This window comes from Caretta caretta, chromosome 2 (genome assembly GCF_965140235.1).
Source record: "Caretta caretta isolate rCarCar2 chromosome 2, rCarCar1.hap1, whole genome shotgun sequence".
NCBI classification, from domain to species: Eukaryota; Metazoa; Chordata; order Testudines; family Cheloniidae; genus Caretta; species Caretta caretta.
The window spans coordinates 119576687-119594802 of NC_134207.1; the positions used below are offsets into that span (position 1 = coordinate 119576687).

The 18116-nt window shown below is 40.5% G+C and overlaps 1 protein-coding gene across 11 annotated transcripts in view; it reads right to left on the reverse strand.

Annotated features, from left to right (window-relative positions):
- The window catches only part of PRP4K (pre-mRNA processing factor kinase PRP4K), a 50934-nt gene that overhangs the window by 31096 nt on the left and 1722 nt on the right, over positions 1-18116 (reverse strand). For all 11 annotated transcript variants that reach the window (XR_007355192.2, XR_007355188.2, XR_007355190.2 and 8 more), the window contains exons 2-4: positions 4673-5869; positions 1461-1631; positions 983-1138 (exon numbers count right to left, since the gene is read on the reverse strand). Coding sequence is in view for 1 of the 11 variants with exons in the window: in XM_048839761.2 (XP_048695718.1) it covers positions 983-1138; positions 1461-1631; positions 4673-5869 (1524 nt within the window). In the remaining 10 variants the exon portion in view is untranslated. The remainder of the gene's footprint in view (positions 1-982; positions 1139-1460; positions 1632-4672; positions 5870-18116) is intronic.

Genomic DNA, 18116 nt, shown 5'->3' on the forward strand with positions numbered 1-18116 from the left:
GCCATTTTGTTGCCCAGTCACCCAGTACTGTGTGCTCTCTTTGCAGTCTGCTTTGGAATTAACTATCCTGAACATGGGTAGCCAGAACTATACACAGTATTCCAGATGAGGTCTAACCTGTACCTTGTACAATGGTGTTAATACTTCCAGTGTTTTATATTTTAAATTGAAACAGAAGTCCAGCAAATCCATGAAAAAAATTAGGAGCTGAATAATCAAATACTTATTGATTTTCTTCTCAGCTCCACTTCTCCTTGAAAATCTGAATGTTAAATATAAATATATCTTTTTAAGAGGGTCTCAAAACAATTTATAATGTTTTATTGAGCCTTACATCTGTGGTGTACTATTCTAAACTCCTCCCCGCCCCCAAAATGAATAAACTGAGGTACAGCAAGACTAAGGCCAGGTCTACACTAGCACTTTTGTCGGTAAAACTTTGTTGGTCAGGTGTGTGAAAAAACACACTCTGACTGACATAAGTTTCACCAACAAAAGCGCCAGCATGCACAGCACTATGTTGATGGGAGATGCTCTCCCTCTGGCATAGCTACTGCCACTTGTTGGAGGTAGTTTAATTATGCCAACGGGAGAGCTCTCCCCCGTCATAGAGCGGCTACATGGGAGCTGTGCCACTGTTAGGTCTCTACTGAGACATAGCCTAAGTGATTTGCTCAAGAAACACAGCAACTCAGGATTGGGAACAGAGCACTCTCCTGCCCACGAGCCAATACTCCCAGCTAGTTTTTAAATTCTCTATAATTATGCAAAAAGATTTTGATCACCACAAAACCGGTTTACCACACAGATTAGTACTGAAACAATACAAGAGTCAGCGCCCTTGGCTAACATGAAAGAATAGGTCATTACACTGGTTTTGCTTAAATGGACACAATACAAAGCTTTCAATAATTAATTCTCCCCATTAATGGAACCAAATCTTTACTCGTTAGGAAATTAAATATTAGAAATTCATTCTTACTTCTCATCTGATGAGGATTCCTGCTCAGCTTTCATGCCTTCAGAAAGACTTCCTTTAAATTTATCTTCCTTAACTTTGCTTCTACTCCTACGTCTACGACCACCCCGTGACCTAGACCTCCTCCTAAGCCGAGATCTACTCCTCCGACCTCTATCCCTGTTGAACAGAAGAAAAATACAGTGTTGATTTATGTCCAAATAATATTTAGTTGATACTGAAATATATAAATAGGCAAACCAAACAACCCTTTAAAATAGTAAGTTTTAACAATTAAACTAACGTTAAGATTCTGAAGGAGGCGAAGATGAGTGAAAGAATGTGATAATGTATAACTTTTTGGGGAAGTGAGGATATATGCATGCTAGAGCTGTTATGAATGAGCTAATAAAATATTTAATTTTTATTCTATCCAATTTGAATAATGGGCCTGTATTTAGACAATACTGAAAAGAAAAGTTCCACTGCAAGACGTTTTTACCTCCTCCGAGGAGACCTGCTTCTCCTTCTTGGAGACCGGCTACGTCGGAGTGGTGAACGAGATCTCCTTCGGATGGGAGACCTAGATCTTCTTCTGGATGGTGACCATCTGAGTGGGCTGGCTTCTTTTGATCTCTCACGCCTAGAGAGAATATCATCTCTAGGTCGGGTTCTTGAAATTAAGAAGAAGAGAAAGAAACTAGTATCAGGGACAAACTGAAAACAAAAATCACAATTCCCTCTTAAAGCTCACTTTAAAAGCTTACTGCAAGTGAGACTCCACCAGAGGGGTAAGTATACTTCAGCGCTGCCAGTCTGCTTTGCATGTCTCCCATCCCTGGAAATATCTGCCCAAACACAGACCTAATTCAGCACAACTCTCGCAGTAAACTTTGTTAATTACCATCACAGAGCTAGAAGAAGTAAAAGAAAGTTTTTAAGTATTGTGTAAATATTGGTCTATTTTACGTTAATGTGCAACAGTGTTGAAATGAATATATACATAAAATAAAAATTGAATCCAGAGGATCTTCTCCACCACATTACAAATAATATCTCAAATTTGGGCTTAAACTACTTAGCTGTAATCACTGTAGAGTCCATTTTAATTTAAAAAACGGATGTGGCCAGCCATGATTTAATTAACATTATGTGGACACTATTGTAGCAGGAGTGTTGGTGATTCTGTGGAAGGCATCTTTGCACTTGTGACATTACTGAACCAATTCCGTACTGTTGGTAAGGGCCACAGTTTTGTAAGTAAATATTTCAAATAAGCTTTAGTATTTTTACAATATATACCAACAATTCTACATGAATGGCAAGTGAATAGTTATGCAGTGTTTGCATGACATGCAACATAATGAAGGCATGAGAGTTATTTAAACTGTGAGTAGTTTTCTAATGAGATTGTGACAGATGATTCAAATGTAATTTTAAACAACTCTATATTTAAAGTAAAAAACTAATATATTTCAATATTATTTTAAAAATATTTTTAACCATTGTTTCTTGGAGGTCTCCCTTTCAATTATTAACCCAGCCCAAATCGGTTTACTCTGGTGTAACTGAATCACAGCATAAGGTACCATAACAACAAAGAAAGCTATAATCCTAACGTTATAATAGTTAAAAATAATTTTAAAATAATATTGAAATGCATTAGTTTTTTTACTTTAAATACAGAGTTGTTTAAAATTACATTTGAATCGTCTGTCACAATCTCATTGCAAAACTATTCACAGTTTCGATAGAGATCTCATACCTTCATTATATTGCATCTGTCATGCAAACACTGCATACCTATTCACTTGCATTCATGTAGAATTGTTGGTATATATTGTAAAAATACTAAAGCTTATTTCAAATATTTACTTACAAAACTAATTTCAGTATGAGCAATCAAATGAACTGAAAACTGGCTGAAGAAGCAAAGGGCAAAGCACTGAGTGGAGGAGCTGTTAATGATGCACTGTTGTCTTCCTGAGTCATCAAGCTGGGAGCTCCAGAGTTATCACAAGCAAAGGCAGAGTGAGATTAATAAGGTCTTGTCCACAATGGGGATTTACCTGGCCACCACCATCAGTGACCAGTCACCAGCGCACCCTCACTGGTGCAAATCCAGAGTGCAGGCAAACAAAGCCACTATTTCCACTGGTAGAGCTTTTCTCTACCTGAAACTACAGTGAGCGCGACTGGGGCAAACAGCTTAGCCTGCCTACACTAGCCACTTGCAGCAGGTGCAGCTACACAGGAGGCTGGCCACCAGCTACTGAAGCAAATCTCCAGCTCATATAAGACTTAAGACTCTTCAGTATCATTCTGCGACTGCTTGGGAACACTATGAGCAGCAAAACATTTATGAGGGAGGAGGATTCTGAAAAAATCCAGGAGCTTCTGGAGGCACTGAGCAGCGGAGTCAATCCCAGAGGCACAGAGCAGTACAGACATCTCCCCACTAGTCTGTAGGCTTGCAAGTAGGGGGCTCAGTGAGAAAAAAAAAATCTCTCTCCATTCAAGCAGCTAGAGGGGCTTTAAAATTTTAGACACCTAGATTTATTAGACTAGGTCCTAGCCTCAGCACAGGGTGCCTGCAAAACATAGCTTTTAAACCAATTTTTTTACATCCTCAATCCTGGGCCAGCTGTCTGCTGAGCTGGACCCGTTGGTATAAATTAAAAGTTACTTACTGATGTTTTTAAAATGTGCTGCTTTATACTGCAGCAGCTGCAGCTCCCAGGTGAGCTGCAAGCACTCTTTTAAAAAGAAAGACCTATAAACCAAACATTAAAATCTTTTTCCTCAAGTTTTGGTTCTTGTTTAAAATGATTTAGTTTCAAATAAATGAATATATGTTTTAAAAGAAGATTTCTTCTATTAGGATGGCTACTGTCCCAGCTTTATCTGTTTCAGAGAAACAAAAACCACCAGGAAACAGATTTTCTATGGATTTATATTTAAAACTATACTTAACTGTTTCTCCTACTATTATAATAAAATATAAAGCATAACATTCAGAATGCACTTAATAAGAGATTTAAGTCCATCTCCCCTGATTTTAGGTATAGTTAAGAAGCGTGATGCTGCACAGGGCAAAGCAGCCATACCATCGAACACATATGCAAAAAAGCAGCAAGATAAATGCTGGCATGGCTCAAACAAGCAAAAATCATCTTTAAAAGTGAAAATCTCTTAAATAAATTACTAAAAATGGCATCTTCTTAGTCTGGTGTGTGTATTCAGCCATATATGCTGATTTTACTACTAAAATGTTCTCGTTAGCATTACAGACCCAACTCTGCTATAGAAGGATAAACTAGATTTTATTTAAGCTTGTACACACTCCACAGGATTGTTAAATACTTTCTAAATACAGGGCAAAATTCTGTGCCCAACTGACAGAACTGAGAACAGAATTTGAGCTACAGAATATTTATTATTAGGGATGATGAATGAGCCACAAAAAGAACCCACATGAGTCTCAGAACCCAGGTTAGGCTTGAATGACTAGAAGTTAGAAAATACATCTATTTGTGAACTGAACACACACATAAACTGTAAGTTAAGACAATAAATATGCAATCTCATGATGCCATTTTTCTCAGCTATTTTTCGATAAAGCTGTACTTTAAGATGATAGTACAAAATTCTGAAGCCTTCTGATTTTTGCACTTACTTGAGCATCTTTGGTGTTTCTTAATATTTTAAAGTTACCTGGGAGAAGAAAGACGCCTCCTTTCTGATTCTCTTCGTTTCCTTTCTGCTGATCTGCTCTTTGCTCTTCTACCAGGAGACTGAGTTCGAGAGGGTGATTTACTCTGTTTTGATCTGCGATCATTAAGAAGAGGAGATCTGCTTCTTCGTAATTTATCTCGTTTTGGAGATAAGCTTCTTCCTTTAGGGCTGCGGCCAGGTCTTCTACTAGGAGACCTGTTTTCTTTCCCTGAAGAAGCATCTTTTGAAGGAGATTTAATTTGCTTCTTCTCTTTGTCAGTCTCCGATCTCCTTGATTTCCTGTCTTTTGATCGTGACCTTCTGTCTTTGGATTTGCTTCTTAGTTCTATTGGAGATTTGGATTTTTTGCCACGATCTCGACTTTTGCTTTCATTTACAACTGGAGACCTTCTGCGATCTCTTGCTTTACACTTATCATCTGCTTTATTCTTATCCTCCGGAGGAGACTTAGACTTTCTATTTTTCTCTTGAGACCTCCTTTTAAGGGTTGGAGACTTTGATTTCCTTGTTTGATCTTGAGATTTAGTTCTTTTAGATGGGCTTTTTGATTTTCTCCTCTCTTTTGATTTGCTTCTAGTTGCTTTCTCTTTCACTCCGTCAATTCCTATCTTGCTTTTCTTTTTATCAGATCTGTGCCTAGTCCGTTCTTTTGATTCATTCTTACTTGCTTTTTTTGAACTTGTTTTATTGTCCACAAGCTCTAGTTTCCCCTTAGTGTTTGATGATTTAGTTGAAGACCTATTGCCATTTCGCACCTTTTCATTGATTTCTCCCTCTTCTTCCGAACCTGACTCATAACCTTGTAATATTAACCCCATCCCAGATTGAACTTTTCCTTCCATTAACTCATTCTCAAGTTCAGCTTTTAATAATGCTCTTTGTTTCTCCAAATCTTCTAGAGGAGCTAAGAAATCAATTTTAGTTCTTTTTGCTGGTCCATCTTCTTTGTCAGAGGCATCAACAACCTCTTTCCGTTTATGTTTCTTATGTTTGTGCCTGTGTTTATGTTTTTTGTCCTTGTCTTCTTCTGAAGAATGTTTGTGTTTCTTGTGTTTACTTCGGTGTTTGTGTTTCTTTTTTTTGTGTCGACTGTGCTTATTCTGAGGTTGTTCTACTTCTGATATTTCACCATTTTCTTCATTGACACTTCTCTCAGAAATATCAGCATCTTCAATTCTGCAAGTACATTAAAACATACATCAGCAACTATCAAATATTTCTACTTACTATGTTCTTATACTTTTAGCATCTTGACATAATTTCATTTACATGATACTTGTAAAAACTTTCCAAAAATAAAGAAATCTAGATTACACTCAAATTTCAGGATACTGAGAAGTTATTTTCTGTCTATGGAATCATACTTGAGTGCATCATAAAACCAAGTTGTAATGGCAAGTAAACGTCACGTCCATACAGGTTATTTTGATGTCCAAATGGTACTGATGATGGGAGATCCAGCAAGTATATTAGCAGATACATATCATACATGTTTATAATGCCAAATTGTGTCAGTTTTCAAGCTTAATATTTATAGTAGCACCCATATGTTAGCATTACACATCTGTGCTGCAAAGTATTTTTACGCACCACCTTAATCTTATCTTTATTAAGCTCTTACTACTACTAAGGGAATTCTGCACCACTGCACAAGCGCAGAATTGATGTCCCCCCAGAGATTATTTCCCTCCCCTGCAGAATAATTGATTCTGATGTGAAGATGAAGGGAAGCTGCAATTACACCTTTGGCTCACCAGGGATTGATGTGATGCCGAAGAGAGGGCAGCTGGCTCATGGGCCAGAGCAGCCAGCCATGAAGGGGGAGGGGGCAGAGGCTGCCTTCCTCAAAGGGCCCTGTCTGTAAAGCCAAGTATGGAGGCATGGGATATGGGGGCACGTACAGAGCAGGGCACATAAGGCTGCTGGATGGGGAAAATCACACAGACTGGGGTTCAGAAGCGCTGGGAGGGACCAGACCAGGGCAGGGACACAGGAGCTAGTAGGGTGACAACATTGAACCAGGGGCTGAATGGGAGCCGGAGTACGGGCCATGTGAGGACAGGACGGAGGGAGGACGGAACTATGCCTGGCTGAGTGGGGGGGCAGGGACACACAGAGACAGGGGCAGCTGTGCCTGGCTGGGGGAGGATGCAGAGACACATGGGGACATGTGCAGATATGCCTGGCTGAACGGAGAATGGGGGTGCAGGGACACATGGGTCAGGGACATACGTGCCTGACTGAATGGGAGAGTCTAGGGGTTAGCCAGAATCTGCATGGATGAGGCTCCCCGACAATCCCTCCCCCACCAAAAAAAAACCTGTTCCATACTTCTCCCACCTATACCCAAATAACTCTCCAGGTTCACCCCAGGCTCCTTCCCAGCAATTACCTCCCTCTCCCTTGGCCCCTCCATGAAACCTGACTTCCCCAAACCTTTGCACTGCTTCTGAGGGGTGCAGGAAATACATTTCTGTATTGTAATTTAAATGACTACCCAAAGTTCAGTATTAATATGCCTAGTAAAAGATTTATTTGCCAAAAAACATTTCCTGAATCTTTTTTTGTTGTCCGCATTGTTACAGACATACTTGCTGACAGGTATTTTGAAATAATTTACAAAAATAATTGAAATTGGCATGATTATATTGTGTTATTTTGACAAATAAAATATGCAGAATTTTAAAATATTGTGCTCAGAATTTTTAATTTTTGGTGCAGAATTCCCCCAAGAGTATCTTACTTACTATTCCACCCACATGTGTATTCAAGGCTAAACCTTTTAAAAGTATGTATATTATTTTCAAATGATAAAATGCATAATCTGTATGTTTCTGTTTCAAAGGACTGTACAAGGCACCTGATTAAGCCATTCTTGCACAATCCTATATGGATTGATTTATTTAGCAGGGTTAATCTTTCTTCCTAAGTGTGCACATAGCTTGGCATATAAAGAATGTAAATACTACGAAAGCAAAGGCTTTTCTGTCAAGTGGCAGAAATGAGTATAAGGACCAGGATAAATTAAGAAAAGGACAATTTAGAATGAGTATCAGAAAAACTTTCCTAACAGCAAGCCACATGAATCTGCTTATCTGTCTCCCAAGAAAAGGGTGAAATCTTTGGACACTTAAAGCTGGACTGCACAAAATACTATATGATTATTTAAAATAAACAGTCACTCTTGACTGAAAGTAGGCAAAAAATTTTCCTGGCAATCACATCAATTAAAACAAAAATTAATAGCTCCCTACAGGGGTGGAGGAAGGGAGACCCTGTCCTGCTCATACCCTCAGCTATACACGGACTTAATTTTCTTCTTACTTTACTCACACAATGAGGAACACAGAATTTTGGATGAACAAAATGAGTCGCAATTATTCTGGACTCCAAACAACAAAAAGGAATGTATATAATACCCTTAATAGTGTTGAAGAGATAAGCTCATCAGGCAAGCTTCAACCCACAGAATTAGAAATAACTATAGGCATGCCTACACTGGGAAATTTACGAGCATAACTATACCAGATTAATTATATTGATTTGGGGGAACAGGGTTGCATTTAACATAAAATTCAACAAAACCATTATAGTTATGCAGGTAAATTTCCCTGTGTAGACAAGTCCTAAGCCTCTACTGCAGTCCACTTCAGGAAAGATCTTTCCCCAGAATAGTAATATCGGTTGCAGCAGTCATTAGAAGTGATGCCAGACTCAATTTGACTTTTGTTACATTTGTGATGCTACTTGTTCTCATGTCTGGCTTGACCATGTCATGAAACTTCTAAACTTGAACCTTCTAATAACTGCCACCATCCTGTCAATATTGCTTCAATTTTTTACAATTGTGTCAATATGGCAAATTTTGAACATTACTACACACTGTATTATCATACAGTTATAGTTCTTATAACTGCTTTTCCACAAGCTTCTTATATAACCTCACTCAATTTTATACTCTGCACATCCTGAGTCTGATAAAACTCTGGATGACAGTTTTTTCCCCCATTTTATTCTATTTAGAAGCTGAAATGGGTTCATTCATAGTTTTTATGTATTATTTATTAATTGCAACCCTATCCCCCAACAATCACTCATACAACACTAAGCTTACATTGTTAAAATTTAAGTCAGAAAACAGAAAAGATTAAAAAAGAAACAGTAACTCTGCCATACTGCATATATCATTATATTGTATATGTTTTATTATATATACAGTAAGATACACATTTAACCAGGAAGCTGTATTATGCACATTGTGAAAGTTAAAATATTTGTTGGGTAAGTTAAGATTTACATTTCCTGTCTTTAACTGTGCAAATGTAACACTTTAATTACTACATTTATTAATTTTGCAATTTACATAAATACATGCCCTAACAATAAATAAGACTAATATTTGCCACCAGTAAGTCATTCTGAAGCAACATATATACCCTAACTATTTTCTAGCCAGGCTATTTAAACATACTTAAGCTAGCACTGCTATTCTGTAGTTGTTTTTTAAACTGCATATTAGACTTAGACAGTAGTATATTTTAGACTGCAATAAATAAACGCAGACCTTAAAAATCAACGTACCCACTTGTCCTAGCAAGGGAAGGAACCTACATTATCCCTTTCTGCAGAATCTAAACTTCTATTTAAAAAAGTTTCTGGACCTTATGACTGACAAAGATAACCTTCCACCAAGGCCTTGTCTAGATGAGGATAAAAGGTGTTTTCAAAAAATTATGTTAGCTAACACACTTAAACTTTATTGTAAACAAAGCAAATCCTATTTTAACATGTCGTCATGTAGGTGGTTGACTTAGGGATCACACAACTTGCCCTGCGTAAGCTAGGATTTTAAAATGTGTTAGCCAACACTTTAAAAGTTTAGACAAACACAAATAGTAACGGAGTCCAAACCAATGTAGTGTTATCCTCCTGAGTTTGAAGACAGACTGCTCCAGTGCCTCCGCTGTTGCTATTAGTTTTGCCAAGTGAAGGCAGAGTGAAATTAAAACTATTTTATGTCTGGTATTGAGAATCCAGGGGACAGCATCAGTGGCAAATCCTAGAGTTATTGACTGGGGAGGAAAACCCAAGAAGTAAAGGCTGGGAGAAGTGTAGAATAACAGAAGTCTCTCTCCACCACTACCCATTTTAGCAGACAAGAGGCTTTTGAGGATGCTGGAAAAACACAAAGTACCTTTTATATTTCTACAGCTAAAGGGGAACGGAGGTCCAAATACAGAAGACACCTACTAGCCAGAGGTTTATATGAAAGATGGAGCTTTCAAATAGGGTCCAAAGATAGCCCTGGTATAAATCCCACTACTGTTCCCCTTACCAAGAGCTAAAACTTAGTTAACAATTCTTTTTAATACAAGTGATGGAAAAGTCCAGATTACTTTCCAATAGCTGTATTGGTTCTTTAATTCTAACAGGAGAAAAATGATAAAAAGCTGTAACAATTTTAGTCAGTAACAGTTATTACTTTGAGAACTAAACAGCCAGTACAGCTACAAGTGAGCGTATCAGCAGAGTTAAAAACATACTACTTATCTATGTGAACATCTGACTACAGCCACACCTCAATCACATATTTTCTCTACATATTCTTTCCCATTACCACTGATTATCAAGGTACTTGTATGTAAATGAGCAGCTCTCTATTTCTTATCAGCTTCTTCCACATGCTTGTGAATTTGTGACAGCAGCAAATTTTGTCGGAGAAAGTGGAGAAACTGGTCATAACAAGAGAAACAAATTTTACACTACATCTGCCTCAATAGATGCCAAAAAGGAAAAAAAATCTAGTTTACAACTTTTTAAAATTCCTAGTGGCAAACTGGAATTTGAATAGAAAAAGCTATAATCCAAATCAGACACTGCTATTCAAGAGGTTCAGAGAGGAAGCAAGAACTATATGGTATGATTAAGGCTGCGAGTTTGTGACGGAGGTCATAGATTCCATGACCTCAGTGACTTCTGCAGCCGCCAGTACGCCTGGCCCAGGTGCTGCCTGAGCATCTCAGGCAGCCCCTGCGCCACCGCACCTACCTCCCTCAGCAGCAGCAGGAGTTTGGGTGTGGAAGTGGGCTCAGGGCTGGGGCAAGGGAGGGTGTGAGGGCCCTAGGCGGTGCTTAGCTTGGGGGGCTCCCCAGAAACAGCAACATCCCCCTCCCTCAGCTCCTAGCTCGGGGGCATGGCCTGGCAGCTCTGCACATTGCCTCCACCTGCAGGCACTGGCCCCACAGCTACCACTGGCCATGGTTCACAGCCAATGACAGCTGCTGAGCCGAAGCTCAGGGCTGAGGCAGTGTGCAGGGCTGCCTGGCCACACCTCCGCCTAGGAGCTGAGGGAGGGGGATGTCTCTGTTTCCAGGGAGGTGTGGAATATCCAGCCCCTGCGCACCCAGGCTGTGCACCCCCTAGACCCCCGGCCTCCTCCCCCCGAGCACCCGCGGCATCCCCTGGGCCGCCCTCACTCCTCCCCAGAGCACCTGCAGCATCCCCTCAACCGCCCCCCACCAACCACGACACACTCTCCCTCCCCCACAGGATTTAGTCGGGGTATATAGTACAAGTCAGACAGATCGCAGGCTGTGAATTTTTATTTACTGCCTATGATCTGTCCATGTCTTTTACTAAAAATACCCAAGACTAAAACATAGCCTTAGGTATGATTAATAAGTGTAGAAATATCAAAAATGACTTCTTAATTGGAAGATATAATCATAATATTTTCTACTAGCAAGATAGTGAGTGTAGTAGTTTCTTCATATTTTAATAGTGCTACATAATCTTATTAAAAAGCAACAATACAACAAAAACAGCTATATTAATTCGTGCTGCACTGGATAAATCTTTTTTTTGGTCTGGACAATGAAATTAGGTACCAGTCTAACAACAACATGTGGGTCACTCTGTGGTTGACCTTACTTTTCATGTTGTGATACGTAATAAGTAGGGCTGTTAATTAATCGCGATTAACTCAAAACAAATTAACTCAATTAAAAAAATTAATCACAATTATTTTCAATTTTAATTGTACTGTTTAACAATAATAGAATACTAATTGAAATGTATTACAAATATATTTGGATGTTCTATATTTTCAAATATATTGATTTCAATTACAACACAGAATACAAAGCATATAGTGCTCACTTCAAATATTTGTAATAAAAATAATATAAACGTAAAAAGATAAACAAAAGAAATAGTATTTTCCAGTTCACCTCATACAAGTAATGTAGGGCAATCTCTTTATCATGAAAGCGCAATTTACAAATGCAGATTTTTTTTGGTTACAAAACCGCACTCAAAATCAAACCAATGTAAAACTTTAGAGCAGGAGTTCTCACAACCAATTTTTTGGTGGCCTCAGAGTGCAGCCGCCAACTCTTGCTGGTTGTCAACTCTGACAAATTATCCTAAAATACTAAATTAACAAATAAATATGCATATATACATGTCCAAAACATTGGAATTGATTTATGTAGGATTGTTGTTTTTTGCAGACTCAATAAAAATAATTTGGAGATGTATTTTGGTGCCCCTGGCCCCCACTACCTCCCTCACCTCCCTGCCCCAACCCCCCATTGCCCCAGACTCCCTTCTGAAGGCCTTCACCCCAGGCTCACCCCACTCCTTGCCTCTTGACCACAACACCCGGTAAGGCCAGTCCTGCTGAAGCCCAGAGCCAGAGCCCCACGGCTGGAGACAAGAGGGTGTGGCCTGGAGCCCAACGCCAGAGCCCTGCCACCCCGGTTAGGCTAAAACCCAGAGCCTGGAGCCCGGCAGCTGAAGCTGGGCAGGGACGCTGAAGCTCACCACCAGAGTCCCATGGCTTGAGTGTGTGTGTGGGGGGGGATGGGACGATGGGACTGAAGCCCACCGGCGGAGGCTCCAGCTGAATCAGGGGATGGGGGCTGAAGCCTGCCCCTGGAGCCCCTAGGTGCTGCTGGGAGGGACCGCTGCTTTGCCTCCTCCCTCATTCATCTCTGCGCAAGAGGCTGTCGTGACCACAGGAAAAACCCCTGGTGGCCGCATTTGAGACACGCTTCTTTAGAGCCTACAAGTCCACTCAGTCCTACTTGTTCAGCCAATCGCTAAGACAAACAAGTTTGTTTACATTTACAGGAAATAATGTAGCCCACTTATTTACAATGTCGCCTGAAAGTGAGAACAGGCATTCGCATGGCACTTTTGTAGTCAGTGTTGTAAGGTATTTACGTGCCAGTTAGGCTAAACATTCAGAGAAGCAATCAAGGGCTGTTTATAAAGTGGTGGTAATCCAAACTCTTCTCTATGGCTGCGAGACTTGGGTGACCTACAGATAACACTTGAAAAACCTGGAACACCAGCACTTTCTTCAGAAGATCCTCAATATAAAGTGGGAGGATCATCGCACTAATGTCAGTGCCCTCACAGAGAACAATATCTTCAGTGCTAAGGACCTACTATCCAGCACCAGCTGAGGTGGAGCGGGCAGTGTGTGCGCATGCCTGATGTATGCTTACCGAAACAACTGCTGTATGCCCATGTCCCCAAAGGAGAAAGGAAATGGGGAGGCCAAAATAAATGCTTCAAAGACACCCTCAGGATAACATCAAAAGGTGTGGCACACACTGGGAGACAGCAGCCCAGGATAGGGATAACTGGCGAAGACTTGTCAGAGAGGAAACATCCACTTTTGAAGAAAATTGCCTTGCCCAGGTTGCAGAAAAACGCCAGAAAAGAAAGGAAAGACAGCTGTCACGCAGCAATGGCGGCCCAACCCTGTCTTCCAACACCACCTGCAATGTCTGCCAACGAGCCTGTGGCTCAACAATCGGACTTCGTAGTCACCAAAGGACCCATGAAAAATAAACCTGTGAAAGAGATCATCCTCAACCTCGAGGGATAGCCGACAACGCTAAACACTCATATGCCCCTTCATGCTTCAGCCACCATTCCAGAGGACATGCTTCCATACTGATGACACTTGTTAAAAATATAAGGCATTAATTACATTTGTGACTGAAGTCCTTGGGGGAGAATTGTATGTCTCCTGCTCTGTGGTTATACTGCATTCTGCCATATATTTTGTGTTATGGCAGTCTTGGATGATGACCCAGAACATGTTGTTTGATTTAAGACCACTTTCATTGCAGGTTTGACAAAACGCAAAAGGTACCAACGTGAGATTTTAAAGATAGCTATAGCACTCGAGCCAAGGTTTAAGAATCTGAAGTACCTTCCAAAATCTTTCAGGGACAAGGTGTGGAACATGCTGTCAGAAGCTTTAAAAGAGCAACACTCCAATGCAGAAACTACAGAACCCAAACCACCAAAAAAGAAAATCAACCTTTTGGTGGTGGCATCTAAACTCAGATGATGAAAATGAACGTACATCAGTGCACTCTGCTTTGGATCATTATCAAGCAGAACCCGTTATCTGCCTGGACGCATGTCCTCTGGCGTGGTGGTCAAAGCATGAAGGGGCATATGAATGTTTAGCATATCTAGCACATAAACACCTTGCAACGTCGGCTATAACAGTGTCACGGGAATGCCTGTTCTCACTTTCAGGTGACATTGTAACTAAGAAGTGGGCAGCATTATCCCCCATAAATATAAACACTGTTTATCTTAGTGATTGGCTGAACAAGTAGTAGGACTGTGTGGACTTATAGGCTCTAAAGTTTTACATTGTTTTATTTGAGTGCAGTTATGCAAAAAAAGGTCTACATTTGTAAATTGCACTTTCACAGTAAAGAGATTGCACTACAGTACTTGTATGAGAACTGAGAAATACTATTTATTTAGTTTATCTTTTTTACAGTGCGAATATTTGTACTAAAAATAATATAAAGTGAGCACGGTACATTTTGCATTCTCTGCTGTAACAGAATTCAATATATTTGAAAATGTAGAAAACATCCAAAAAAATTAAATAAATGGTAGTCTATTATTGTTTAACAGTGCAATTAAAACTGTGATTATTCGCAATTCATTTTTTTAATCATTTGACAATCCCAGTTATAAGCTTTCATTACTTTGTATACAAAAGTAATGCACTAACTGGGTTGGAAAGGAAAGTATATCAGTTTTCTTCACTCTACTGTAGATAGCGATCTGACTGCTATTTTCCTTTATGCACTCCTGATTTAGAAGTCTGCCATAAAATTGACTGGTGCTCGTATTAAATTGTCAGATGTGTTTCTTTGTATAAGAGAGTATGTAAACTGAATCAGCCAAGTATTTCCAATTTGAAAGACTGATCTTTTATTTCACATAGTTCACATGTGGACTCATAAAGGCTAGAAACTTTTATAAAATAACATTTTAAAAAATCTGCGGATGAGTATGATATAAGTATTGGTATCTCTCATGGAGAGAGTGGGTATTTCAGAAACTTCTTTTCCAGTTCTTTTTTAAATGAACAGTGGATTTTCCACTAATCTCTTTGGAAAATTACTCCAGACTAATAGATTTCACCATGAGAAAGATTTTCCTGATATTCATGTTAAGAGTTCCTTTATTTTAACCCTATTACTTTTTGTTGCAGTTCTCTGTACTACCTTAAACATTTCCTCCCACTCCTTGCTGTGTATTTACTTTATATATTTGTCACAGTTGTTACATTACCTGTCTTTTTCTCCCTCCTTCTCCATCACTGATTACTCAAACTATACATTTTATTCTTTTACTCTTTCCATGCATGCAAATTTCTATGCAAGCAGATCTTCCCCTATAATTTTTGGTATGCACAAAATGCTCTCTACAAAATTAAGGTTTTGTTTATAATTTTCTAGCCCTTCTGACTATCAGAGATCTGTCTATATCAGAAAAGTTTTCACAAATGCACTATTGTAATTTCATTAAGTAGTTACACCAGAGCAAACCCTAATGTAGGTTTCAGAGTAACAGCCGTGTTAGTCTGTATTCGCAAAAAGAAAAGGACTACTTGTGTCACCTTAGAGACTAACCAATTTATTTGAGCATAAGCTTTCGTGAGCTACAGCTCACTTCATCGGATGCATACTGTGGATAATGTAGATATGCTTCACTGAAATAAAGCAATATTTAACCCCCATGTAGTATGTAATATGCTTCTGTCCAAATCTGCAGACAGACAAAGGCTATGTTCACACTGCACTCTCGTCATTAAAACTTTTGCCACTCAGGGGTGTGAAAAAACCACACCCCTGAACAACAAAAGTTTTAACGGCAAAAAGAACTGGTGTGAACTGCGCTTATCTGGCAGCGACTCTCTCCCGGCAACAAAGCTACTACCCCTCATTTGAGGTGGTTTTATTTTGTCACCAGGAGAGCTCTCTCCCAGTGACAAAGAGTGGCTACCCTGAGCACCTTACAATGGTGTGGCCGCAGCAGCACAGCCATGCCACTGTAAGATGCCCTACAAATTTTAGCTACAAATGTATGTTCTAGTACAGGGGTGGGCAAACTTTTTGGCACGAGGACCACATCTGGGTGGGGAAATTGCATACAGGGCCATGAATGTAGGGCTGGGGCAGGAGGTTGGGGTGCAGGAGGGAGTGCGGGAGCAGGTGTGGTATGCAGGAAGGGGCTCAGGGCAGGGGGTTGGGGTGCAGAAGGGGCGTGGGGTATGGCAGGGGACTCAGGGCAAGGGTTCAGGGTGCAGGATAGGGATCAGGGCAGGGGTGCGGGCTCCGGCCCAGCGCCACTTACCTGGAGCGGCTCCAGGGTGGCAGTGGCGCTGTGCCACTAAGGCAGGCTCCCTGCCTGCCCCGGCCCCAAGCCACTCCCAGAAATGGCCGGCACCACATCCCTGTGGCCCATGGGGGTGGGGTGCAGGGAAGCAGAGGGCTCCAAGTGCTGCCCTCACCTGTGGGTTCCAAACCCAAAGCTCCCATTGGCTGGGAACAGGGAACCGTGGCCAATGGGAGCTTTGGGGGCGGTACCTACAGGCGAGGGCAGCACGCGGAGCCCTCTGCTCCCTCTGGGACGTGGTGCCGGCAGCTTGCAGGAGCAGCACGAGGCCTGCGGCGTCACACGAATGGCAATCCTGCGGGCTGGACCCAAAGCCCTGAGGGGCTGAATACGGCACATGGGCCTTAGTTTGCCCACTTCTGTTCTAGTAAGTTCTACTCCCAACACAGAACTTTTCTGTCAGTCTCTATCTCCACACTACCCCAGGAACCTTATACGGATTGACATTTGTACCATTTGTCAACCTTTAAATTTACTGTTTTGAACCTTTATCTGCTGACTAATGTTTCTCAGTCTGATGCAGAGAAAGACTAGGACTTCAGTACACAATTTAAATCAGCAGAAAGTTTGGCAGGTTCTGTCTCCAAAGCATGTGGACTCTTGGTCCCCAATGAGATAGAAGAAAATAGAATAGTGGTAGGAGGAGTCACAGAATGTAAAAGGATGGAAACTGGAAAGCCAGGAAGAACACCAAGCAGAGAGAACCCTCAACTCGATCTTCCATATTAAGATGTGCCCCCACCACCACTCAAACACTCCTGTGTTCTCCCAACCTGAGCACCTGCTCCCAAAAATCCTCGTGCCCTCCTTTGCTTTCATCATCTTTTCCTCTGACTTAAAAGGCTGAAGGGACCCCAGGGCCCATCAACCCTGCTCGTTGTTTTGCTATCCTGACTGCTTCAGGGGAACATGATACCTTCTCGGCACAGCCTGATCCTATTGCTTCTCCAGTGCACCCAGGCCCTGACAAACATAAGGAAGCAAGAGAACAGAATTCAGCTCTCTTGCATAGGAGGGCAATGTACTAACCGGAGACAAAAACAAGCAGACAGACAGCCCCCATAATTTAAATAAAACAATCTTGAAGAATTTAGGTAAATATTTCAGTTAATGAAAGCGTTGTGTGCATTGTTCTCAGTCACCAGATTTTGGGCTCCTGTGCTGGGTTTTGCATAGTGTTATGGAATTTCTATGAAGTTTTGTACAGAACAACAGGCACTAAAATAACCTAATTAAAAACTCCTGTCTTACACTACCAGCTGGAAAATGTTGGAATAGGACCAAAGAGAGAAAGAAGATAATAAATAAATAAACAAACAGTCCAGCAAACTCTTGCTAACTAAATTCTATGGATTCTGGCAAAAAATCCCAAAGTAGTTCTGTTGGGAGGGGTGTTGCCCCAATTTTATAAGATTAGAATATCACAGATTGGGCAAAAAGGTTTAAGTAAGCTAACCTTTTATATATACACCCATAGAGAATACTTAGGAAATTTACTTTACTATGAGAACACATAGCTAATATTATACACAAAGCTTGGGCCTACTAAAGTCAACATATTTTGCTATTAACTAGGTATTACAATAAAACATTTTTGCACCATTATAACGTTTTTAAAATGAATTTTCATGTGACCCAGAAACAGTATGTATTGTTTTTTATTTCTTTGAAAAGCAACTGGTAGAAAAAGCCC